Source organism: Aplysia californica, unplaced genomic scaffold (assembly GCF_000002075.1).
Source record: "Aplysia californica isolate F4 #8 unplaced genomic scaffold, AplCal3.0 scaffold00584, whole genome shotgun sequence".
Lineage (NCBI taxonomy): Eukaryota > Metazoa > Mollusca > Gastropoda > Aplysiida > Aplysiidae > Aplysia > Aplysia californica.
In genome coordinates, this window is record NW_004797854.1 from 327,263 (window position 1) to 347,648 (window position 20,386).

The 20,386-nt window shown below is 39.3% G+C and overlaps 1 protein-coding gene across 1 annotated transcript in view; it reads left to right on the forward strand.

Moving 5' to 3' along the window:
• The window catches only part of LOC101845644 (leucine-rich repeat-containing protein 74B), a gene marked incomplete at its 5' end in the record, with an annotated part of 61,230 nt that overhangs the window by 23,063 nt on the left and 17,781 nt on the right, over positions 1 to 20,386 (forward strand). Inside the window, 2 exon segments of the mRNA XM_013087402.2 lie at positions 4,288 to 4,379; positions 15,534 to 15,636. Coding sequence (XP_012942856.1) covers positions 4,288 to 4,379; positions 15,534 to 15,636 — 195 coding nt within the window.

Consider the following 20,386-nt stretch of genomic DNA (forward strand, 5'->3'; position numbering starts at 1 on the left):
TGTGTTCCTCCTTCCTCATATCTTTTCTCTTTGCCTGGGGAAATAAGGATTTTATCAAATTATTTGTGACCGACAGACATGAGAGAGATCCAATGTCGTATTCTGTGTTTTCTTTCTTGGTATGGCCGCAGCATGACCTTTGAGGAATTCTGGGTGTATATGATGTGTACCAATGTGGTGGAATCAGGCGCTCGTCAATTTTTGGGCATGTGGAGTCATTGGGTTTATCTCAAAGCTCTTTTATTTGTCTTGGTTTTGTTGAAAACAATCTTCAATAGAAGCCGAGAAGTTTGCAAATGACGAAGGTGGGGGTCACCTGGCCTCAGAGACAAAAGTGGAGAAAAAATGGCCTCCTATGTTTGATGACTGCTAAAGCTTTAGAGTCATTGGAAACAACAAATTTACATTTTGTATAGCATTGATCAACGGGGTTGGTTTTTTTTCAAAGTAAAACCTACATCAATATGAATGTGTTTTTAACAGTAAAAATTACCCAACAGCCATAAAAATGCAGATATCTTTAATTTCATCATTTTTTAACGAAGGCTTGATTTCACCACGATGCCTCATATATAATCACGTTTCCACTAATCAAGTTTCACGTCACAATTTGTCTTGACAAATAATTTTGTGCTCGTATGTCAATTGTGGAACTGATGACCTTGGCGTGTTACATCCACTCGACTCCGGCGTCTGTGGTATACTAATCAGGCGTTATTACTTGGCATGCCGTACACCCAAGTTTGATTTCTGAGTGGGGATATAAATTAGTTGGGGGGGGGGGGGGGTTTAATCGAGTGTCGCGGGCTTCCAGCTGGAATGTTGTATCCTTTTTAAACCGGATTGTCTCTAACAGGCAGCGTCGAATCTCGCTTCCTATGCGATTTAAATTGCGTCGATATGGGCCTAAGGACACTTTCATCTTTTTAAAAATTAAATTGAAAAATGTACTTTTTTTGGAGCTAGCCCGAGAACATAACGAACGTAAGACGTTCGGATCAATACAGCAATAATTTAGTGAAATGTCTGCAGTCTCAGCTTTCTTGATACACTATGCCCCTCAGGAGTCTCCATTATCCTCGGGGCTAACACGGAGGTAACCATTCCATCGTCCGCGAAATTTGATTTTAAATTACAATTTTAAGAACGGATACCTCAACTAAAATTGTTTATCCGTGTGCTAGTTGCGTACGATAAAAGTCTCTTGGCTGTTCTAAAATTAATAAGAGTAGGCTTCGGCGCCACCCGAGCAAAATCCAAATTAATTCTTACTAAACAGAAAAATGTGTAATGTCTCCTGTGCGATCATATGACCATATGCAGTTGAGAACGCTGTAAAACACAAACCAAAAATTAAAAAAAACCTTTTACCAAGGAACACTAGTGGTGTTTGCTTGCCACAGTTATTTATAGCACAATGATCTTAATGCTGGTGTTTTTACGCCCTCGTCGACACAATTTAGGTCATGTAGACGATGGGCTTCGAGTCTGCCGGGTAGGGTCAAAAGGACTGAGAGGATGCAACAACCCAGAGCAGAAAAACCGAAGTACTCGATCAAAATTTTCCAAATGCGAGAATCGAACCCATACGTGCTACACAAGAGCGTCTACCTACTACACCACAGAGCTTGGTACATTTATAAAGTCTAAAGTTCAGCAGAATCTTATACAGGGTGTTCATGAATTTAATGAGCACCTGCCCCCCCCCCCCCCCCCCCCACCAAACCTCCTCTCCTTCCTTTGCGACAAACTATTTAACCTTTTCAGTCCGTGCAGTGATTGGTGAGTGCTCTAACGTTGTTGACCCATTATTTACTATCATCAACTTAATCTTTTCTACGGATCTCTCCTGCTTTTTTGTGTTTGTCACTCTCTAAAAACACGTCTAATCTTCAGCACTTACTCGTATATGACCCTATTGTGTTGCAAGTGCCGTAAAACTATTAAAATATTTTTTAAACCCAATTCTCAAAACTGAAGTGTTTCAGAATACGTTTGTACAAAGGATAAAAAAATTCATTCAAGAGAGATATGAACAAAACCGTAATGGATTTCCCTTTTGTAAGAATAAGCAACTGCACAAATTGTAGTTACGCCTACACCTTCTAAATCGCTTTTAACAAACTAGTATTACAACAACAACAAAAAGATCAGTGGACCAGTTTGGGAAAATACAAGGCTCGGGGGCTCTCGTGATCTGGAGGTCACGGTGCTCATCTCTCATTCAATAGGTCCTGGTTTCAAAACCTGACAACGACGGATCATTTTCTTCTCTATAATCTTCTACTTCCACTTGCTTTTCTGCTCTCTACTCATCTTCAATCGTCTGCTTTTATCTCCACTTTCTGTCCCCTCCCCCATCTCATTTAACCCCACATCTGGGCTCCGGGCTTTTTGCAGTGTTTCTATAGTTACTCCGTGGCCACATCTTTCTGCTGTCTTTTAGCCACACCCCTGATCTTAGGGTAGGTAAAATCAAACACCTAGCTTTCTCGGATAAGGGCATCGTCCTAAAACTGATAAGAGTAGGCTTCAGCCGTCTCCTTGGCAAAATTCAAGATTAATTCCTGCCAAAAATGTGTCTTGGGCACGCAAATGACCTTACACAGTCCCGAGCGCCGTAAAACACTTACAAAAATGAATAATGAGTACAGGGGAATACCTACTTGTACACAGCTACTTCGCGAACGTTAATGTACATGTGTTTAGTGCAACAACCTCTCAGCCACTCGAATCCCCTATTAATAGTTCAATAGATCCCAAGAACTAATGATGCGCTACAATCTTTGTTTCATTTCATTCTTCTTGACGAATGTAATTTTTACCTGTCCTCTCGTCGATTGATAGCACAATGTTATGTCATGCTGCGACAAAAAGTAAATCAATGATGCCTTCTCATACTTTTGACGCCAGGTTATCATCCTACCTGTTGCCGTTCTTACATCACTCCGTTAAATTGTATCACAACATGGTGGAATCAGTCGCTCCTCAGATTTAGGGTGTTTTAAGTTATTATTAGTAAATTTTCTAAAGGGTTTATTTATCTTGCATTTGATGAAAAAATACCCATTTATCTTGAAGAGATGTCGAGGTCATTGCAGTTGAAGGAGGTGGGGGTCGCCTGGTGTCAGAGATACAATTATCGAGAAAATGGCTACTAAAGTTTGGTTGACTTTCATAGCTTGAGTGTCTTTTGAAGCAGCAAATTGACATATCATTGATCCTTTGATCAGCATGCTTATTTTCTGTAAAACACACTCAAAAATGTGTTTTTAAACAGTATACAAGGTTTTGAGCTAAAAATTATGTTTCCTTTTATTCGGTAATAACTGTCGAACGGGCGGGAAAACTTCTATTTCTTCAATTTTATTTTTCTGATAAAGATTGATCTCACCACGTCGACACACAAATAGTTCAGTTCTCTCCAAGAACTAATGATGAACTAAAAGCACTGTTGCATTTTTCTTGATAAATTTATCTACTCGTTCTCTCGTCGATTTAACCATATTATTAAGAATTCATGCTGCGGGAAAAAGGATAATGACCTCTCAAACTTTTAACGCCTGATTATTGGAGGCTACCTGTTGTCCTTCGTACGTTACTACTTAAATTATAGAAGATCACAGCACTTGATTAGTATTTTTGTAGTATCCGAGGGAAAAACACAGCCCTTTGCTCATATTTTAAGATAATCTCGCTAGTAGTTTACAACATTTGCTAAAAAGATGATGCGAAGGTGGCAGGATGTTTTTTTTCCTATTTTCACTGTCAGGTCAATTTTCCAAGACCGTTATCTTTCTAACTACTTTATGTCTGCTATACCAAACTAGATAATATATCTTTGACCCAGGTCCATTTTCACATGGCGCTGACTGACGTATATGGTTTATAGATAGATAGATAGGTAGATAGATAGATAGATAGATAGATAGATGGATAGATAGATAGATAGATAGATAGATAGATAGATAGATAGATAGATAGATAGTTAGATAGATAGATAGATAGACAGACAGACACATAGATAGATAGACAGACAGACAAGTAGATAGATAAAGAGATAGCTGGATAGACGGAGAGATAGATAAATGGATAGATAGATCGATGAATTTTATTTTGCCTTGCTTTTGAGTGGCAAAGAGGACTGTTTTGCCGTTAGGCGATATTCAAAGGTGAAGAGTATTAAATACTCAGTTATCTTATATTATAAAACCAAGCTTTCAAACTATTTTATCTGAGTTCTATCATTTTTATTCAAGTTTTTCATTTCTCTTGTTTTCGTTACAGGCTAACGTGGCACTCAAGGTTATTGATTTGTCCTGGAACGGATTCTGTTCAAAGGCCTGTAAAATATTGGGAGACTCTTTACTGGAAAACATGTAAGAAGACAGAATTATATAAACATAATATATGCATATATATATATATATATATATATATATATATATATATATATATATATATGTATAAATATATACATATAAGTATATAAAATATTATATGTATATTATATATTATAAACATACTATCATCATTATCATCATCATCATCCAGTACCAGATCTGCGGAAGAAATCATTGATCATGGTTCTCCATTCATTCCTTTGCTCGAATGCTCTTAAAAGAGCTATGTTACCCTGATCTTTCCCCGTTACCCATTTGTTTAGGTTCCCTTAGTAGGTTGCTTTGGACCTACCCCTTCCTTGTTTGCCTTCAATTTTGCCAGTAAAGCTAGACTTTCAAGACCTTTATCTCTATTCAGGTGTTCTTACAACTGCATTAGTTGTTGTTCCCTGATTGTTTTAAAAAGTGAGCTTCCCACGTTGGCTTTATAAAGTACTACCTCATTTGTATTCTCAGTAGTCTCCTAAGAAACCACAATTCTGTTGCTTCTATATTTTCACTGTCTATAGTGATTATCCAGCTTTCACAACCAAATAGAAAGGTTGATCATACATGTCGTTTCAGAACTCTCATTTTGGTGCTCATTGAGATGTTTCTATTGTTCAGGATTGGGCTCATTTTATTGAAACTAGCCTTAGTCATTGCAATTCGTTGTTTATGTCCTATGGAACATTTGGCATCCGATGTTATAATATTCCCTAGATTGTCAAGTAGATATTATATAAACTGTTGGACTTGTTTGATCTATTTACCGTTGCTAATGAGAATACAAATAAGATTTGCTGCTGGGTTTTTTTTTATTACTATGCATTTCTTTACATTCAAAAATAATTCTTTACGTTCCCTCTCCATAACAACAGTATCTAGAAGCGATTGAATGTCCTTTCCTGAGTCTGTAATTAAAACTGTGTCTCGGCATATTTGATATTATTAATATTTTCACTATTCACTTTAACACGTGGACATTTTTCTATGCTTTTACTGAGTGTTTCATTGTTTATGTTAAAGAGGTGTGGTAACATAACACATCCTTACCTCACTCCTCTTCTAGTCTACTTATATTCACTGTATTCTCCATTAATTTGTACAGCAGCGTTTTGGTACCAGTACAAATTCCTGATAATTCTTCGATCTTTTCTGCATAAATCTAGCTTTTCCAATTTTAACAATTAAATAGCTCTTAATGTAGACATGAACGCCTTTGAATAATCAATTAAGCATAAATACAGAACTTTATGTTGTTCAGTACATCTTTCCAATAACATTTTAAGGTGAATACAGCATTTCTGGTGCCCTTGTCAGTAAAAAAGCCGACTTGTTTTTTTGATATCTCTGGCCTTGACTTTTACTCATTCTTCCCATTTTTACTCACAGCAATATTTTTGTAAAATGTCCCATGAGGCTTATTGTTCTATGCATACCACACTCAGCGGCACCTGGTGTTTCTGGTAAAGCTATAAAACCTGACTTCATCATATCTTCTGGAATCTCACTGCTGTCATACATAAATTTAAGAGCATTATTGTTATTTCAGTGCCTAGTTCTTCAAGCGCGACAATCACTTCAACTTGGATATTATCTGGCCCTGTGGCTTTTCGTTGTTTCATTTTCCTAATTGCGCCTTGTACTTTTGTTTTTGATATTGGTGGTCCAGACGATAGAACATTGTTAGAGAGCAGGAAAGATGGTGAAAGGAGAAACACTTTTGTGAAGAAAATTTTCCGTCGCTCTCCTGATTCGAACCCGGGATTTATTGAATGGGGGGCGAACGTCTAAACCTCTCGACAGCACGAACACCCGCACGAGCTTCTTCAGAGCCTTGGACCTTGATGTTCCATGACGGATACTGGCGGGAGGCTGCCCATGCTAGGTCTGCTGTCAGATGACAAAAAACATACACACGTAATTAGGTCAAGTAGCGTTATTATACGGTAAGAAAAATTTTTCCACAGCGCGTCTTTTTGTCTCAGTTTTATGGCTGTAAAATTAAAAGGAAGCTTTAGACTTTTGAAAATACGCGTTGTGGCATAAATAGATATCGATATTGTTATGAAAAAAGAAATTTTAATCAATTATTCCATAACTGTTTACTGTATACCTCAGCAAATCAGATAAAAGTACCAAATTCTGGTTATTTTGAAACGCAACGAAAGGCTAGATTGTTTGTTGGGGGGGGGGGGGGTGTTTTGTTTTGTTTCTTTTTTTCTTTTTTCTTCACCTCTCTGAAAAAATTACATGTACGTTTTTCTGTCATAAGGCGGAAGAGTTGTTTTCAAATTTTATTTTGGAGATACCAGATCTCAGCTCAATGACTGCGAAATCGTGCTGAGCCTCTCGCAGACATTTTTCTGAAACCCCTTAGCCATTTTGTTTCAGTCCTCTATTCACTCCTCTATCCTCTTCTGTCTTTTCCTGGCTGCTCATCTTCGAGTACTTTGTTACGAATAGGTCAGCTTACTGCCAGTCAGATTGCTACCTAAGAGGAACAAAGGTGTATCTGGTTTTGATAAATTTGATGTAAAAATTATTGAGTCGCGCAACATGCCAAGCTTTTCCGAATGCAAGTAAATGAATATCTTGCTAATGATTCCAAAATTATTTTTTTTAAATAGTTTTGGTAGAGCAAATAAAAATTTGGTTTATGATCGTATGGTCTTTGTATTTCACAACGGCCTAAAAAGTCAGATAGAACTTTGTGATTCGAAAACAGCAGATGTGACTCGATTAATAACCTTTAGAGCTGAGAACATGTCTACCGAATTCTTTTTTAAACATATGAACTTTGACTACCTATTCTTAAAATAATAAATCGAACGTGTCTGTTGCGAGTGACGTGAGGGAAAAACACACAATTGGCCCGTTGGAGAGTGGCCACCGCGGAGGTGCTTGATCAGATAACCCAAAGACCGTGTATACCAAGATACATGTATTGCACTTCCTCTTTGTGCTTTTGTCCGCGGCCGTGGCGGGCTCGCTTTGCCGTGTAGCGCGTGATGGGCTACGTCACCAGGCGTAGCGAGGTTGGTTTCACCCGATATAGCTGATTTATTTTGGTAGTCTCGGTTTCACCACACACTGCTTAGGGTGTGTGTGCGTGCGTGTGCGTGTGTTTATGTGTGTGTGTGAGTGCGTATGTGTGTGTATGTGTGTGTGTGTGTGTGTGTGTGTGTGTGTGTGTGTGTGTGTGTGTGCAACTTTGTGGATGAGAAGAGGAGGTACAGGGTACAGGCTAAATCTATGGAACGAGAATTGCTAAGATTGTTTAATTGGAGATACAATTATTAACACACAAATAAAAACAAAATGAAAGAAAAGAAAAAAAGGGAAAAGGGTTGGGGTTGAGTGGATGGATGAGAAGGAAGAAAAGAAAACTGAAAATCAACAAACAAAAAAGAAGAAAATTATTTAATGATTTTAAGCTGCAAGATGTTCACCGATCGAACTCATGTAGTTTTCTGTCCAGTTATTTCATATCGGAACGATGGTTATAGTGTCGTTCTTAGTCTAGCTGGTTGTCCCTGGTCGACATCATATTTATTACAGAATTACCAGACAAATAATGACATTACGTGTTTTGCGAGTAAATTTCTTTGTCCAACTTAAGAAGTGAACGCATTGTGGCGACACAATGCAGTCTTGCTTTATAATTTCTTTACGACTTGATTTTGCCATCTTTTATAACAATGTCTTGCAGATTCAAACTGTCCTTGTCTCTTCTTATTGATATCGAACAACGACTGATTGTTTCCCCTTCATCTGCGTCCTTGAAATACGACGACTGGTGCTGTGTAAAAGAGTCACATTACCTCTCTCGAGATGGAGCGTTTTGAATATATAAGTCTTTTCAGATTGTTACATTTATTACATGAAAGTTTGATTCTGACTGCAATTGTTAGACCAAATTGACATCATAATAATATTATGGATCTCTGTAGTCGTGCTGGGCGAATTGTAAGTTAGGGAAAGTAAAAATCAACTCACTCCCGAAGAGGATAGTTCAAAGAAATCACGTGGAGACCAAATCTTGATTCCGAATAAAACAGTATTAAATCAAGCTGTTGAAAACTTATGCTTGAACAGCACATCTGATTTGGACATTGGCGACAGTGTTGTATAAAATGTATTTAATATGTTGGCCTGCTTCGGGCGTTCCACCCCATGAGATGAAAGAAAAATATTTAACGAAGCGCGCTTACAGAATTTAAGTCGGGGTATGGGGTATAAGGAAAATTGGATGCGGTACATGGGAAATAAGAGGTGAGAGATGGAAAACAGAAGGTGGGATTTGGAAGATTGGACTATGGTCATATGAGTACAATAATGACTATATAGCACCGGGTAAGCCTGAAAACTGACGCAGATAGAAAAAGACAGTAAACAATAATTCTTATTATAATAACAAACAGGGGACTTGTAGGCGGGGCCAACTGACAGCATCAGTTTGATTCGATTCGGCTCCGTCCTTTCCGTTCGTTTTTGTTGGTTTTTACCTGTGTTGTCAACTTGGGGCTAGTCGGATTGTTTTCTAAGGGAGAAGCAAAACCAAATATTCAACCAAACTGATAAAACCGACAAAACTGACAAAACCGACAAAACTGATAAAACGGACAAACCGACAAAATTACAAACTGACAAAACTATAAAAAAAAACCTGACAAAACCGACAAACCGGTAATGACCTTCAATGACAAACTCGTCTGTTTTCAAGGTCACGAGTCGGACCATCGGTTTGGGCAGTTGGTCTATTTATAGCGAGCACTGAAGCCAAAAGAAACTGAACCAAACCGAATCAAAGCAAACCGAACCTTTCAATAGGCACCGCCTATCAGCATTTCTCTCGCCAAACAGGTATAGATTTAGTAGACTCAGCTACTTTTTAAAATAAACATTATGTGTGACTTTGTGGTGTGATCAGCCTTTCGTTAAAATAATGAAATCGAAGAAATCGACATTTCTCCACTATTTAGGCAATTGTTATGTCATCATCATCAATGCCTTTCACCCCTGACAGGGTATAGGCCACATACAAGCTCCTTCCATTTATCTCTGTCCTGAGCCATCCTTCCAAGCTCGTTCCAAGTGAGCTTCATTTCTCTCATGTCCCTTCCCTGGGGGTTCCACTGCAGTGACTGTCTTGTGATGTTTCCGTTGGGCTTTCTTAAGGTGTGTCCCATCCATCGCCACTTTCTTAGTCCTATTTCTACTTCTATATCCTTTTGTCCTGTCCTCTCCCACAGCTCTTCATTTCTTATTCTTTCCTGCCACTTAATTCTTAAAATACTCCTCATACATCTGTTGATGAAATCTGGACCTTATTCAGTACTGTCTTCGTTGTCTTCCTAGTTTCGCAGCCGTAGAGGAGCACAGACCTGACGTTTGAGTTAAAAAGTCGAATCTTGGTGCGCAGTGAGATGTTGCTTGCTTTCCAGACTTTTGATAATTGGTTGAAAGCTGACCTTGCCGTGGCCGTTCTTGCTTTAACATCTGCCTCGGTTCCACCTTTACCATCGATGACACTTCCAAGGTAGGTAAAGGAGTCCACTTCTTCAAAGGGGAGTGTCTTCCACTGTCACAGCAAGGTTTGAAACTGTTCCTAGCTTCACTACTTTTGACTTGCCTGGATGTATACGTAGGCCAACACTCCTTGATAGGCTCTTGAGTTCCTTGGTCTTTTCTTGCATCTGAGCATGTGTGTGAGAGAGCAGTGCAAGGTCATCGGCGAAGTCCAAGTCGTCCAGCTGCTGCCAAGGGATCCATTGTATTCCATTACGTTTGCCTCTGGTGGCTTCTTTCATGACCCAGTCAATTGCCAGTATGAAGAGAAAAGGTGAGAGTAAGCATCCTTGTCGCACTCCTGTCTGTACCCGGAATGGTTCTGAGAGTTGTCCTTCGTGGAAGACTTGGCAGCTTGTTCCATCGTAGGTGGCCTTCACAAGCTTGACGATTTTCTCAGGTATTCCAAAATGCCGCATGAGTTTCCACAGTTTCCCTGTCCACGCTGTCAAACGCCTTTTCATAGTCAATGAAGTTGACCACGAGTGGTGAATTCCATTCAAGCGATTGCTCAACAATCATACGTAGAGTAGCGATCTGGTCCATACATGATCGGTTTTTGCGGAATCCTGCCTGGTTTCCTCGAAGCTTCTCATCCGTTGCCAGCTTGATTCTCTCAAGGAGTATCCTGTTGAAGACTTTCCCAGGTATGGAAAGGAGTGTAATGCCTCTGTAGTTGTTACAGTTGCTGAGGTCTCCTTTCTTTGGCAGCTTGATTAGGTGGCCTTCCTTCCAGTCTGATGGTATTTCCTCCTTTTGCCAAACTTTTTCAAATAGAGCATATAGAATTTCCACAAACGTATCTTTCTCTGCCTTAAGGGCTTCCGGTGGTATATGGTCGGGACCAGCTGCCTTGTGGGACTTCAGTGTTTTTATAGCCGCTGCAATTTCCTCTCTTGAAGGTGGTTCCGTGTCTATTGGGTGGTCCTTTCTGGCTGGAAGAATTTCTGGTTGGTTTTCTGGAGGTGGTCTGTTCAGTAGTTGATCAAAGTGTTCTCTCCATCGGTTAAGTTGCCCCTCTGGGTTGAAGATAGTCTTTCCTTCTTTGTCTTTCACTGGTAGAGTGGGCTTGCTGAACCTACCTGAAAGAGTTTTTGTAGTCTGGTGTACAATCCTCAAGTGCCCATCTGTTGCTGCTTTCTCTGCCTTTTCGGCCAGGCCATTCAGGTAGGTATTCTTGTCCTTCTTGATGGAATTCTTTACCTTCCGGTTTACTTCAGTGTACTCTTGTGCAGCGAGTTTCTCAGTTCGGGTACGGCTGTTGTTGACTTGGGCCTCCAGTTCTCTTCTTCTTTTGACTTTGTCTGGAGAGTCCTGTGAAATCCATTCATTCCTGGTGTTGTCTTTGGGTCCTAGGGTGTTCTGGCAAGTTGCATTTACTGCCTCTCTTAACTTATCCCAGTGTTCGTTGACTTCAAATTCATCCAAATCTTGAAGGGCTTGATATCTGTTCTTCAGTTCCACCTTGAACTTATTATTCTTTACTGGGTCTTTCAGAAGGCTAACTTCATACTTTAGACGATTTCCAGCGGCGACTTATGCATATCTTCTCAGTTTTAGTTTCAGCTTTCCAAGGATCAAATGATGGTCTGATGCGACGTCTGCTCCTCTTAAGACTTGGACGTCCTCCAGTGAGCGTCTAAACTTTCGGGAGATGCAAAAGTGGTCGATCTGGTTTTCCGTTGTTCCGTCCGGGGAGACCCAAGTGGCCTTGTGAATCTTTTTTGTGTGGGAAGATTGTACCTCCAATGACCAAGTTGTTATGTACTGTTTGTTTACTGTTTTAGCTCAGCACTCTTTATGTTCATTTTAAGACACATTTCTGTGTGGATTATACTGAAAAGCATAGATCAAATGCAAAAATAGTTAAATAAATAAAAACAATGCAGTTTCCAAGACCGCCCAAGCTTTGGAAATCACCAAACCTTTCATCCATTTCCTAGCTAATTTAACCTTAAAAACCAAGCGACCCTCATTTTCAAATGCCTCAACTTCTATTCAAGATAGATGAATATTGTTTTGTGTCAAGAGCAAGACATTTAATCAATCTTTATGATTATACCAACAACTTCACCTGCTTGAAAATTACCGAGAGCCTGGTTCCACCGTGCTGTGACTCAGATAATGGCTAAGGGTGGGCGTTGTATAGTCTGAAACCCCTGTCCTCTGCATCGATCTATAATCGTATGTTGTTTGGCGTCGGTGCCTTGGTGGTTTTACGGGGTGCCAACTACGGCTGGATTGAGCCGATCGCCAGACTCGGTCGCCTGAAACTGGGAATGGATACCCGGCCATAGAGAGTGAAAGATCTTGTCAGTATGTTAGTGTTTATAAGCGCCCATAAATGGCCGCTTGCACTGTATGCTTCCCAGAGACTTGAGGTTGTTTCAGAATGCTCTCAGGTCTGCGGGTGTAATAGTATTGATTGTGAAACGCATAGAGCTTGCTATTTAGCGGGGATTAGCGCTATACAGTTAATGCTGTCTATTATTATTATGATTATTATGATTCTGTCAGAAACACCTTTTAAAATAATTACCTCCCTTCATATACTTATTTCTTCTTTAAAACTTTGTAACCTATAACAGTGTTCTTAAACCCCAGTCAAGTAATATAAATTATTACAGTAAAATGTCGACTATTGTAGGAAATCAAAAAGAATTAATGTTTTTATTATTGCCTTAGTGAAAAAAACTGGATGAACAAAAACAAATTGATGTTGAATGATAACAAAACAGAAGTCATTCAGGCAGGCTATGCAAAGACTGTTAAAGAGGTTGACCACGATCACATGACAATTACATTTTCAAGAAAAGTTAAGAATCTTGGCATCTATTTGGATTCCAGTTTGTCAATGTCGGCTGAAGTAAACCATCTGATCAGCTGCATGTACATATGTGTATTTAGAAATAAGAAAAATTAGTAAAATACGTCATCTGATCAATACTAAGTATACTGCTTTACTAGTAACCAGCTTAATTTTATAAAAACTCGATTATTGTAACTCCTTGTTATCAGGAATATCACTGGAGAAATTTAAAAGACTTCAAACTGTCCAAAACAATGCTGCACGTTTAGCTTTACGGAAAAGAAAGCGAGTTTCAGGTTGACCTCTTTTACAAACTTTGAATTGGCTTCCTGTTGAGAAAAGGATTGTGTGCAAGTTGGCCACCCTATGTCACAAATGTTTGAATGATAATGCACCATCATATTTTTCAACTCTGTTAAGACTGTACATTCTAACTCGCAGATTAAGGTCATCAGCTGACAAAAAGAACATTAATTTAATCAACTATGAAATTTAAAACAATGTGTGAAAGGACATTTGAATACGAAGGCCCCAAGATCTGGAATGCTTTACCAAGTACCGTAAGAGAGATCAAATCTTTTGATTCGTTCAAATGTCAACTGTAGTTGTTTCTGTTTCTAAATTAGTAAGATGAATATTTGGAATAATTGTCTTTAGTCAGAACACAACGTGTTATGTTACTGCTGTACGTTGTACTGTATTGTTAAGCGCTTAGAGCCTGTGTACTTTAATCGGGGTTGAGAGCTATATAAATGTTATTTATTATTATTATTATTATTATTATTATCAATACGTCGTTGACAGTCTAAAACGCAGAAAAAATCATAAGAAGACAAGCTTTCTAGTTTTACCAGGGCAACAAACTCAGTATCTCGGAGGTGAGAATACATCATCGCCTGAGTACAACAACCGTTAAACCTCACTATGTAAAAAAACAACACTCTTTTTTGTTGCTTTCTTGTAACATTGCGGATTTTGTGTCAAATTTTTAGACACGTTACTCGATAAACATTGCCAGTGCGACATTCAGACTTTAATTTTTAACAAAGATTGTTAAATGAATTAACAACATGTTTTCTTTTTCGTGTAATATTTTGTGTGTGGCATACACGATTGTTGTACTCTGGCGTCGACAGTATCTTATTGTAATAATATTGATTACTTTTTTTTAAACATGCTCCCGGCATTCTTTCGTCTCCACAAAGCTGATCGAAGAAAATTCCTAAACGGTTTGCTAAAAAAGGGCAAAGGTACAATTAGTAGATGACAGCTTTGTTGTATTCCTATCCCACGCAATTGTCTCGTTTCCAAACAATAAAAGTATAATAAAGCTCGTATGGCATCGATTGCCTTTCGTTCTTTTTATCTGCTGACGTCAATAGAAATTTTTTTTTATATGCTTTTAACTTTAAATTCTAGTTCACGTAGCCAAAGCTCAACTCACGTTCGTTGAACCGGTAAAATAAATGTATGTGAATAATATAGATGAAACTTTCTGATTTTACGGCTGATATACGAAGGATATCCCCTGTTGTCGTCATATATCGTGTTGAAGATAAAGAATAAGAGAAAAAGACGGGGTGCCAGTAGAAGTTGAGATGGTTTTTATATATTTTTGTCTATCATTTTATTTAATTATTCATTTTAAAAATATTTTGTAAAAACTATTTCTGCTACTTTTTCAAAATCAGTTCTTATATTTTGTATTTAGGGGGGGGGGGGATGTTTTGTTTTGGGGTAGTTGTTTTGGTTGATTTTTTTTCTTGGGGGGTGGGGCGGCAGTGAGAGTTAAGGAAAAAATAAGAACTTACTTAAATATAGGGATTGTCACTCGATATGAGCTAAACAAGAACTGAGTAAATTGATTATTTACACAAAGAAAAGTTCAAATCATTAAGAACTCTACCTTAACGAAAAAGAAGAAAGAGTTGGGGAGGTAATGAGAAATCTGGAAGCAAACCACGGGGAGTGTGGCTGGAGAGAATCAATGAGTGCTAACAAGACTGCGATATTCCAGGCTCTGTAAATATGTCGTAGCAAATTTCCTAGAAGACTAACAGGCACACTTACAGCTCTGGGGGTGGCAAAGTACAATAAACTGTTGACCCTCCCCCCACCCACAACCACCACTCCCCCCCCTCACACACAACGACCGCACTCTAAGGGTCGGATGTGACAGCGGCCTGGATTGTATGGGTGGGGTGGGTGGTGCAACTTCACTTTCACCACATATCGTCGACCAGCTGCTATTCAGATGTACCGGGCTCGAAAATTAAAATGGTATGGGCATGTCACAAGATCCACAGGACTTGCCAAAACAATCCTACAAGGAACCGTACAAGGAAAGAGAAGAGAGGAAGGCAGAGAAGGAGATGGGAAGACAACATCACAAAGTGGACTGGGAAAACGATGGGTGACAATCTGAGGAAAGCAGAGGATAAAGTGCAGAAAGAAATGGCGAGAGCTGTTGTCAGATGCAGTGATGCCCCCGCGGTTGCCTCAGCCACGGGATAGAAGAAAAAGAAGAAGATCAATAGCATGACGTGCTGAATATTATTATTCTTAAAAAGAAAAGAAGAGATTGTAATAAAGTAGGCCCAATAGTTAAAAGATGAAAAGGGTAGGAGTTTTTGTTCCCGTTTTAAACAGTTTGCAGACGGTATTTCTCTCTGACAACTTAACTTTACGATATTCGGCACTTAAATGACACAATGTGTTGTAAGTGTCCTAGACGTCTACTAATACAAAATAATTTTATGAATCCACAGTTCTCTGAGAGAGCTGGACTTGACCCGTAACAGAATAAACGCTGAAGGAGTTGGTGGTATCATGAAGGGTGTTCAAGCAAATCACACTCTCACTGCATTGAGGGTAAGTCATGATTATACTAGGCATTTGAAGATAAGATAAGATAAGATAAGATAAGATGAGATTAGATAAGACAAGTAAAGAAAAGAAAAGATAAGTTGAGATAAGATAAGATAAGATAAGATAAGATAAGATAAGATAAGATAAGATAAGAAACATACTAATTCTTGGCACAATGGTTTGGTGTTCCACCATGTACACATACACACCTATCCTCACATTTAAGATTATTTTGAATGCTTTTTGCCCAGCATCCCAGTAGACAGAAATGTAAAAAAAAAACCCCAAGGCGGGAATCGGACTCAAATCTTCTACGTGGTTTTTAGTCAATACCCATCGATGCTGGAGAGGGTAAGTTAATTCTAGTTTTTAGTAAGAGTTTTTTGGCACTTGCTACACACAAAGGTCAGATAAGTCGTGCCAAATATTGGAGGTGTTATTTAAGAGTAACGCAAATAATAGAAAGAGGAGAGATTGGGGCGAACGTTTAATATGAAAGAAATAGCTGACCAGACCATAGCACCTGCGGGCCACCCACGAGGGTAGGTCAGTGTGTTTTCGAACCTGCTACAGTGGAGAAACAATGATCCCTTTTTCAGTTTGTTGAATAAAAACTTTGTGTGTACAATGGATCACGCTCAAACAAAGGTTTCATGTTTTTTGTTCTTTCCAAGGGAGCGTACGGTTGTCTGAAACTACAACGTTCGCCTCTGGAACATTCCCAAGTATCACTTTTGTAGAGTAATGGGATGTTCACACATACAGGAGTAGAGTCGGCGAGCTATTCCCGATAAGATAATGCCAAATTTGAGTTTTATCGTGACGAGCATTTGGCCATGACCTTTGACATTATTGTGTTGGTCAGCACTTGGGGAGACGCCTGCCGAGCATTAATTAATATTTAAGATGGTGAGCATATTGCCGAGCGTCTCTACGAGCGTCTTTCCGAGCAATTAGTTTGAATCCTGGTTTCTTGCAGAGCCTAGAAACGCAACGGCAGAGTAAAATTCCATACACCGACAAACTCGCCATCCATGCTGACCAACTTTGCCGACCCGTCGCTGAGTTAGTCGGCGTGCAAAGTTATAATATATATAGAAGGGGGCAAAATGTTTGTGCTCATTCCTTAAACATATCTCATATGACACAGACGATGGATGTATACTTCACGTATACATGATAATGGTGCCCTTGCTGTTTTGCTGGTTCAAGAAGAGGAGAAGAGGAGAAAGAGGAGGAAAAAGAGGAAGAGGGGGAAGAGGAGGAAGAGGAGGAAGAGGAGGAAGAGGAGGAAGAGGAAGAGGACTTGTTGGGTTAAATCATGGCTCATAACAACTTAGGAGAGTTGAGAAGCTGATGACTGGACTGCAAGTTGAAGATGTGGCATGCTTCAGGAACCTCCTCAGAGCTTCTCCAGAGTTTTTCCAAGAAGTACTGGAGAAAATTGGTCCACCATCCACATGGCAAACACTTTCTCGAGGCAGTCACTGGAACGTGAGATCAAGCTGGTTGTCACTCTTCGATACCTGGCAACAGGAAATAGTTACATGCTCGTCGTGTCAACTTTTGCACGCCGTGCTTGAGAAACTCGGACTCCCCGTGCCAGATTTTTGCACAGCGAGAAATAATTTAACCCGCAGAGTATGAAATTTAACACGGCCACCATTCAGATCTCGTCGGCGTGTCACTGTCACTCGGCAACGTTTGCAACTTTGCACGCCGAGCTATTTCTGACACTCCCCGAGTTTTCCCCGAGCGAGTTATTGACTCGGCGACTCATTTTTCGCGCGGTGAAAATTTTCAGCATGTTTGAAAATTTCGGCAGGCTTCCCGTGTAATAATTTCATTCGGCAAACATGAAATATCACTTGCGGAGAGAGGCCGACTGCTCGGCGAAATGTATCCCGAGTAGCCCCAACCTGCTGGACTTAAAACATTTTGTCTTACTCGGTTTCGATACTCCTGTATGTGTGAACGCCGCAAAAGACGAGGGCACGAACAAAACATACGTGACGTCCACCAGCCGTAGTGATGTGCCTTTGTAGGGTATCAAGTTTTCCGACAGAAGAAGAAGAAGAAGAAGAAGAAGAAGAAGAAGAGAAGAAGAAGAAGAAGAAGAAGAAGAAGAAGAAGAAGAAGAAGAAGAAGAAGAAGAAGAAGAAGAAGAAGAAGAAGGAGAAGGAGAAGGAGGAGGAGGAGGAGGAGGAGGAGGAGGAGGAGGAGGAAGAAGAAGAAGAAGAAGAAGAAGAAGAAGAAGAAGAAGAAGAAGAAGAAGAAGAAGAAGAAGAAGAAGAAGAAGAAGAAGAAGAAGAAGAAGGAGGAGGAGAAGAAGAAGAAGAAGAAGAGGAGGAGGAGGAGGAGGAGGAGGAGAAGAAGAAAAAGAAGAAGAAGAAGAAGAAGAAGAAGAAGAAGAACAACAACAACATCAACAACAACAGCAGCAGTAGATAGGGTAGGATAGTCCGCGCCTGACAGGCTGCGTTTTTCCTGCTCTGTAATGTTTGTGTCTTTTTCGTATCTTGTGAATGGATTGTGGCTTTTCAAGTTGGCTTACAGGATAAATAAGAAACATTTGTGCTTTTTGTGTTATTTTTATTAGTGCTTGATTGCAAATTACCAACCATTTGCAAGAAATATGTTTCGTTATGGAAGTTCTATCCTTGGCTTTGGCCATTTTCAACATTTACAGTATTGTGTGGAAAGCCGTGTTCACCACCCAACCCAATCCCGTTTATAATGTTAATAGCCATACCAACATTTTCCTGAATAATGGAAGTGAACACTGTCAAGTTGTGAGTCCGGTGTGTGTTCTACACTAGAGACCAGTTAGTGTCTGTAAACAAAAAGACACATGATATTTCATATGAAACGGCCGTTTGCTTGTCTCAGCTTGGCCTTGAAAGATCTAAAGACTCAGCCAGCAAAGTTAAGAAATACAAGAGGGGGAAACGAGGAGGTAGAAGAAAACAAAGACGAATCATTGTTGTCACAGGGAATAGGTGTGTTAGTTTAAATGAACCTCGAAGCGTCATTACTCCAATGAACTTAATTGCCGTTGACACAAAAAACACCGTAACTGAATTGTCAAGTAATCTTAAAATTATTCTACTGAACACACAGTCAACCTAAAAAAAGACCGTTTTACTCAATGATTCAATACTTGAGTCTAACTCCGATATCGCATTTTTTACGGAGTCATGGTTGCGGAACGTCGGAGATGAAATCATAATAGCCGGCCTAACTCCACCGGGATACAAGTCCATCTCCGTCCCAAGAAATGGTCGTGGGGGAGGGATATGCGTAATTTATAATGGATCTCTAAACATCACTCCACAGAAAATGCCCTCCTTTAAAACGTTCGAATGTTATGAGATCAGTCTACATTTCAAAGCGTGTCCCGGCATTTTTGTTTGTGTCTATCGACCACCTCCAAGTAGGAAAAATAAACTGAAAATTAAAGATTTCATTACTGAATTCCAGGATTTACTAGACCTGCATACCACCAAGAGGACACAGCCTATAATTTTAGGAGACTTTAATTTACATTTTGAAGATACCTTAGACACTAATGTTAAATCTATCAAATCTATTCTAGAGACTCGTGGTCTCTATCAACACATTGATGTCCCCACTCACATTAAAAAACACACATTAGATTGGGTTATTACGGACAGTGTCAATAAAATCAGTGAAATTCAAGTAAAGAACAAATGCATTTTTAATCACTACGTGGTGTCCTTTGAAATAACTCGTATAGGGAAGCCCAAACTGAGACACCGCAAAATTACAACCCGGAAAATGAACATTGATAATGAAATGTTTGGAGCGGACATTCGCCAGCTTCTAAAATTCATACACGGTTCAACCTCCGAGAAGGTAGACATTTTCAACACCAAGATGTGTGAACTACTAAACAAACATACATCGGTCAAATCCAGAACAATGACTGATCGACCTTCTGCCCTGTGGATGACTTTGGAAATTAAACAATCTAAAATGGAACGTAGACGAGCTGAAAGACGCTGGAGATCAACAAAGCTGAAAATTCATGAGGACATTTATAGACACTGTAACAACCTTGTGAAATCGTTAATAACGTCTGCCAAATTTATGTATTATAACGGAAAAATTAATGAATTTACCACCTCTAAAGCTTTATTTTGTGTAAAAAATCAGTTGTCTGGTAAGAAAGATCCGGCCAGCAACAAGTTTCCCACGAATGTACCTAATAGTGACCTTCAGAGACAAGATATCCACGATCAGGAAAAAAATTGACACCACTACCCATAAACTACCATTTTTTGAAACATTTTCTGGGGTAATCTTTAATGAATTTGTATGAGTAACACAAGAAGATGTAAGATCAATCATAATGTCATCACCCCATAAAACATGTAGTCTTGATCCCATTCCAACACCACTGCTCATCACACATCTTGATAGTGTCATTGGATTTATAACTTCTATCATTAATGAGTCTCTTCAGTCTGGAGTAGTACCATCACTCTTTAAGCATGTTTTAGTTATTCCCCTTCTAAAAAAAACAAATCTTTCCCCTGAGGAGCTCAAGAATTTCAGACCTGTCTCCAACCTTCCTTTTTTATCAAAAATCTTGGAGAAAGTTGTTTTGGTTCAATTGAAGAATCATTTAAAAGAAAACAATTTATATGAATTATATCAATCTGCCCATCGGCAATTTCATAACACAGAAACTGCGCTATTGAAAATATATAACGACCTCTTGTGTGAGGCG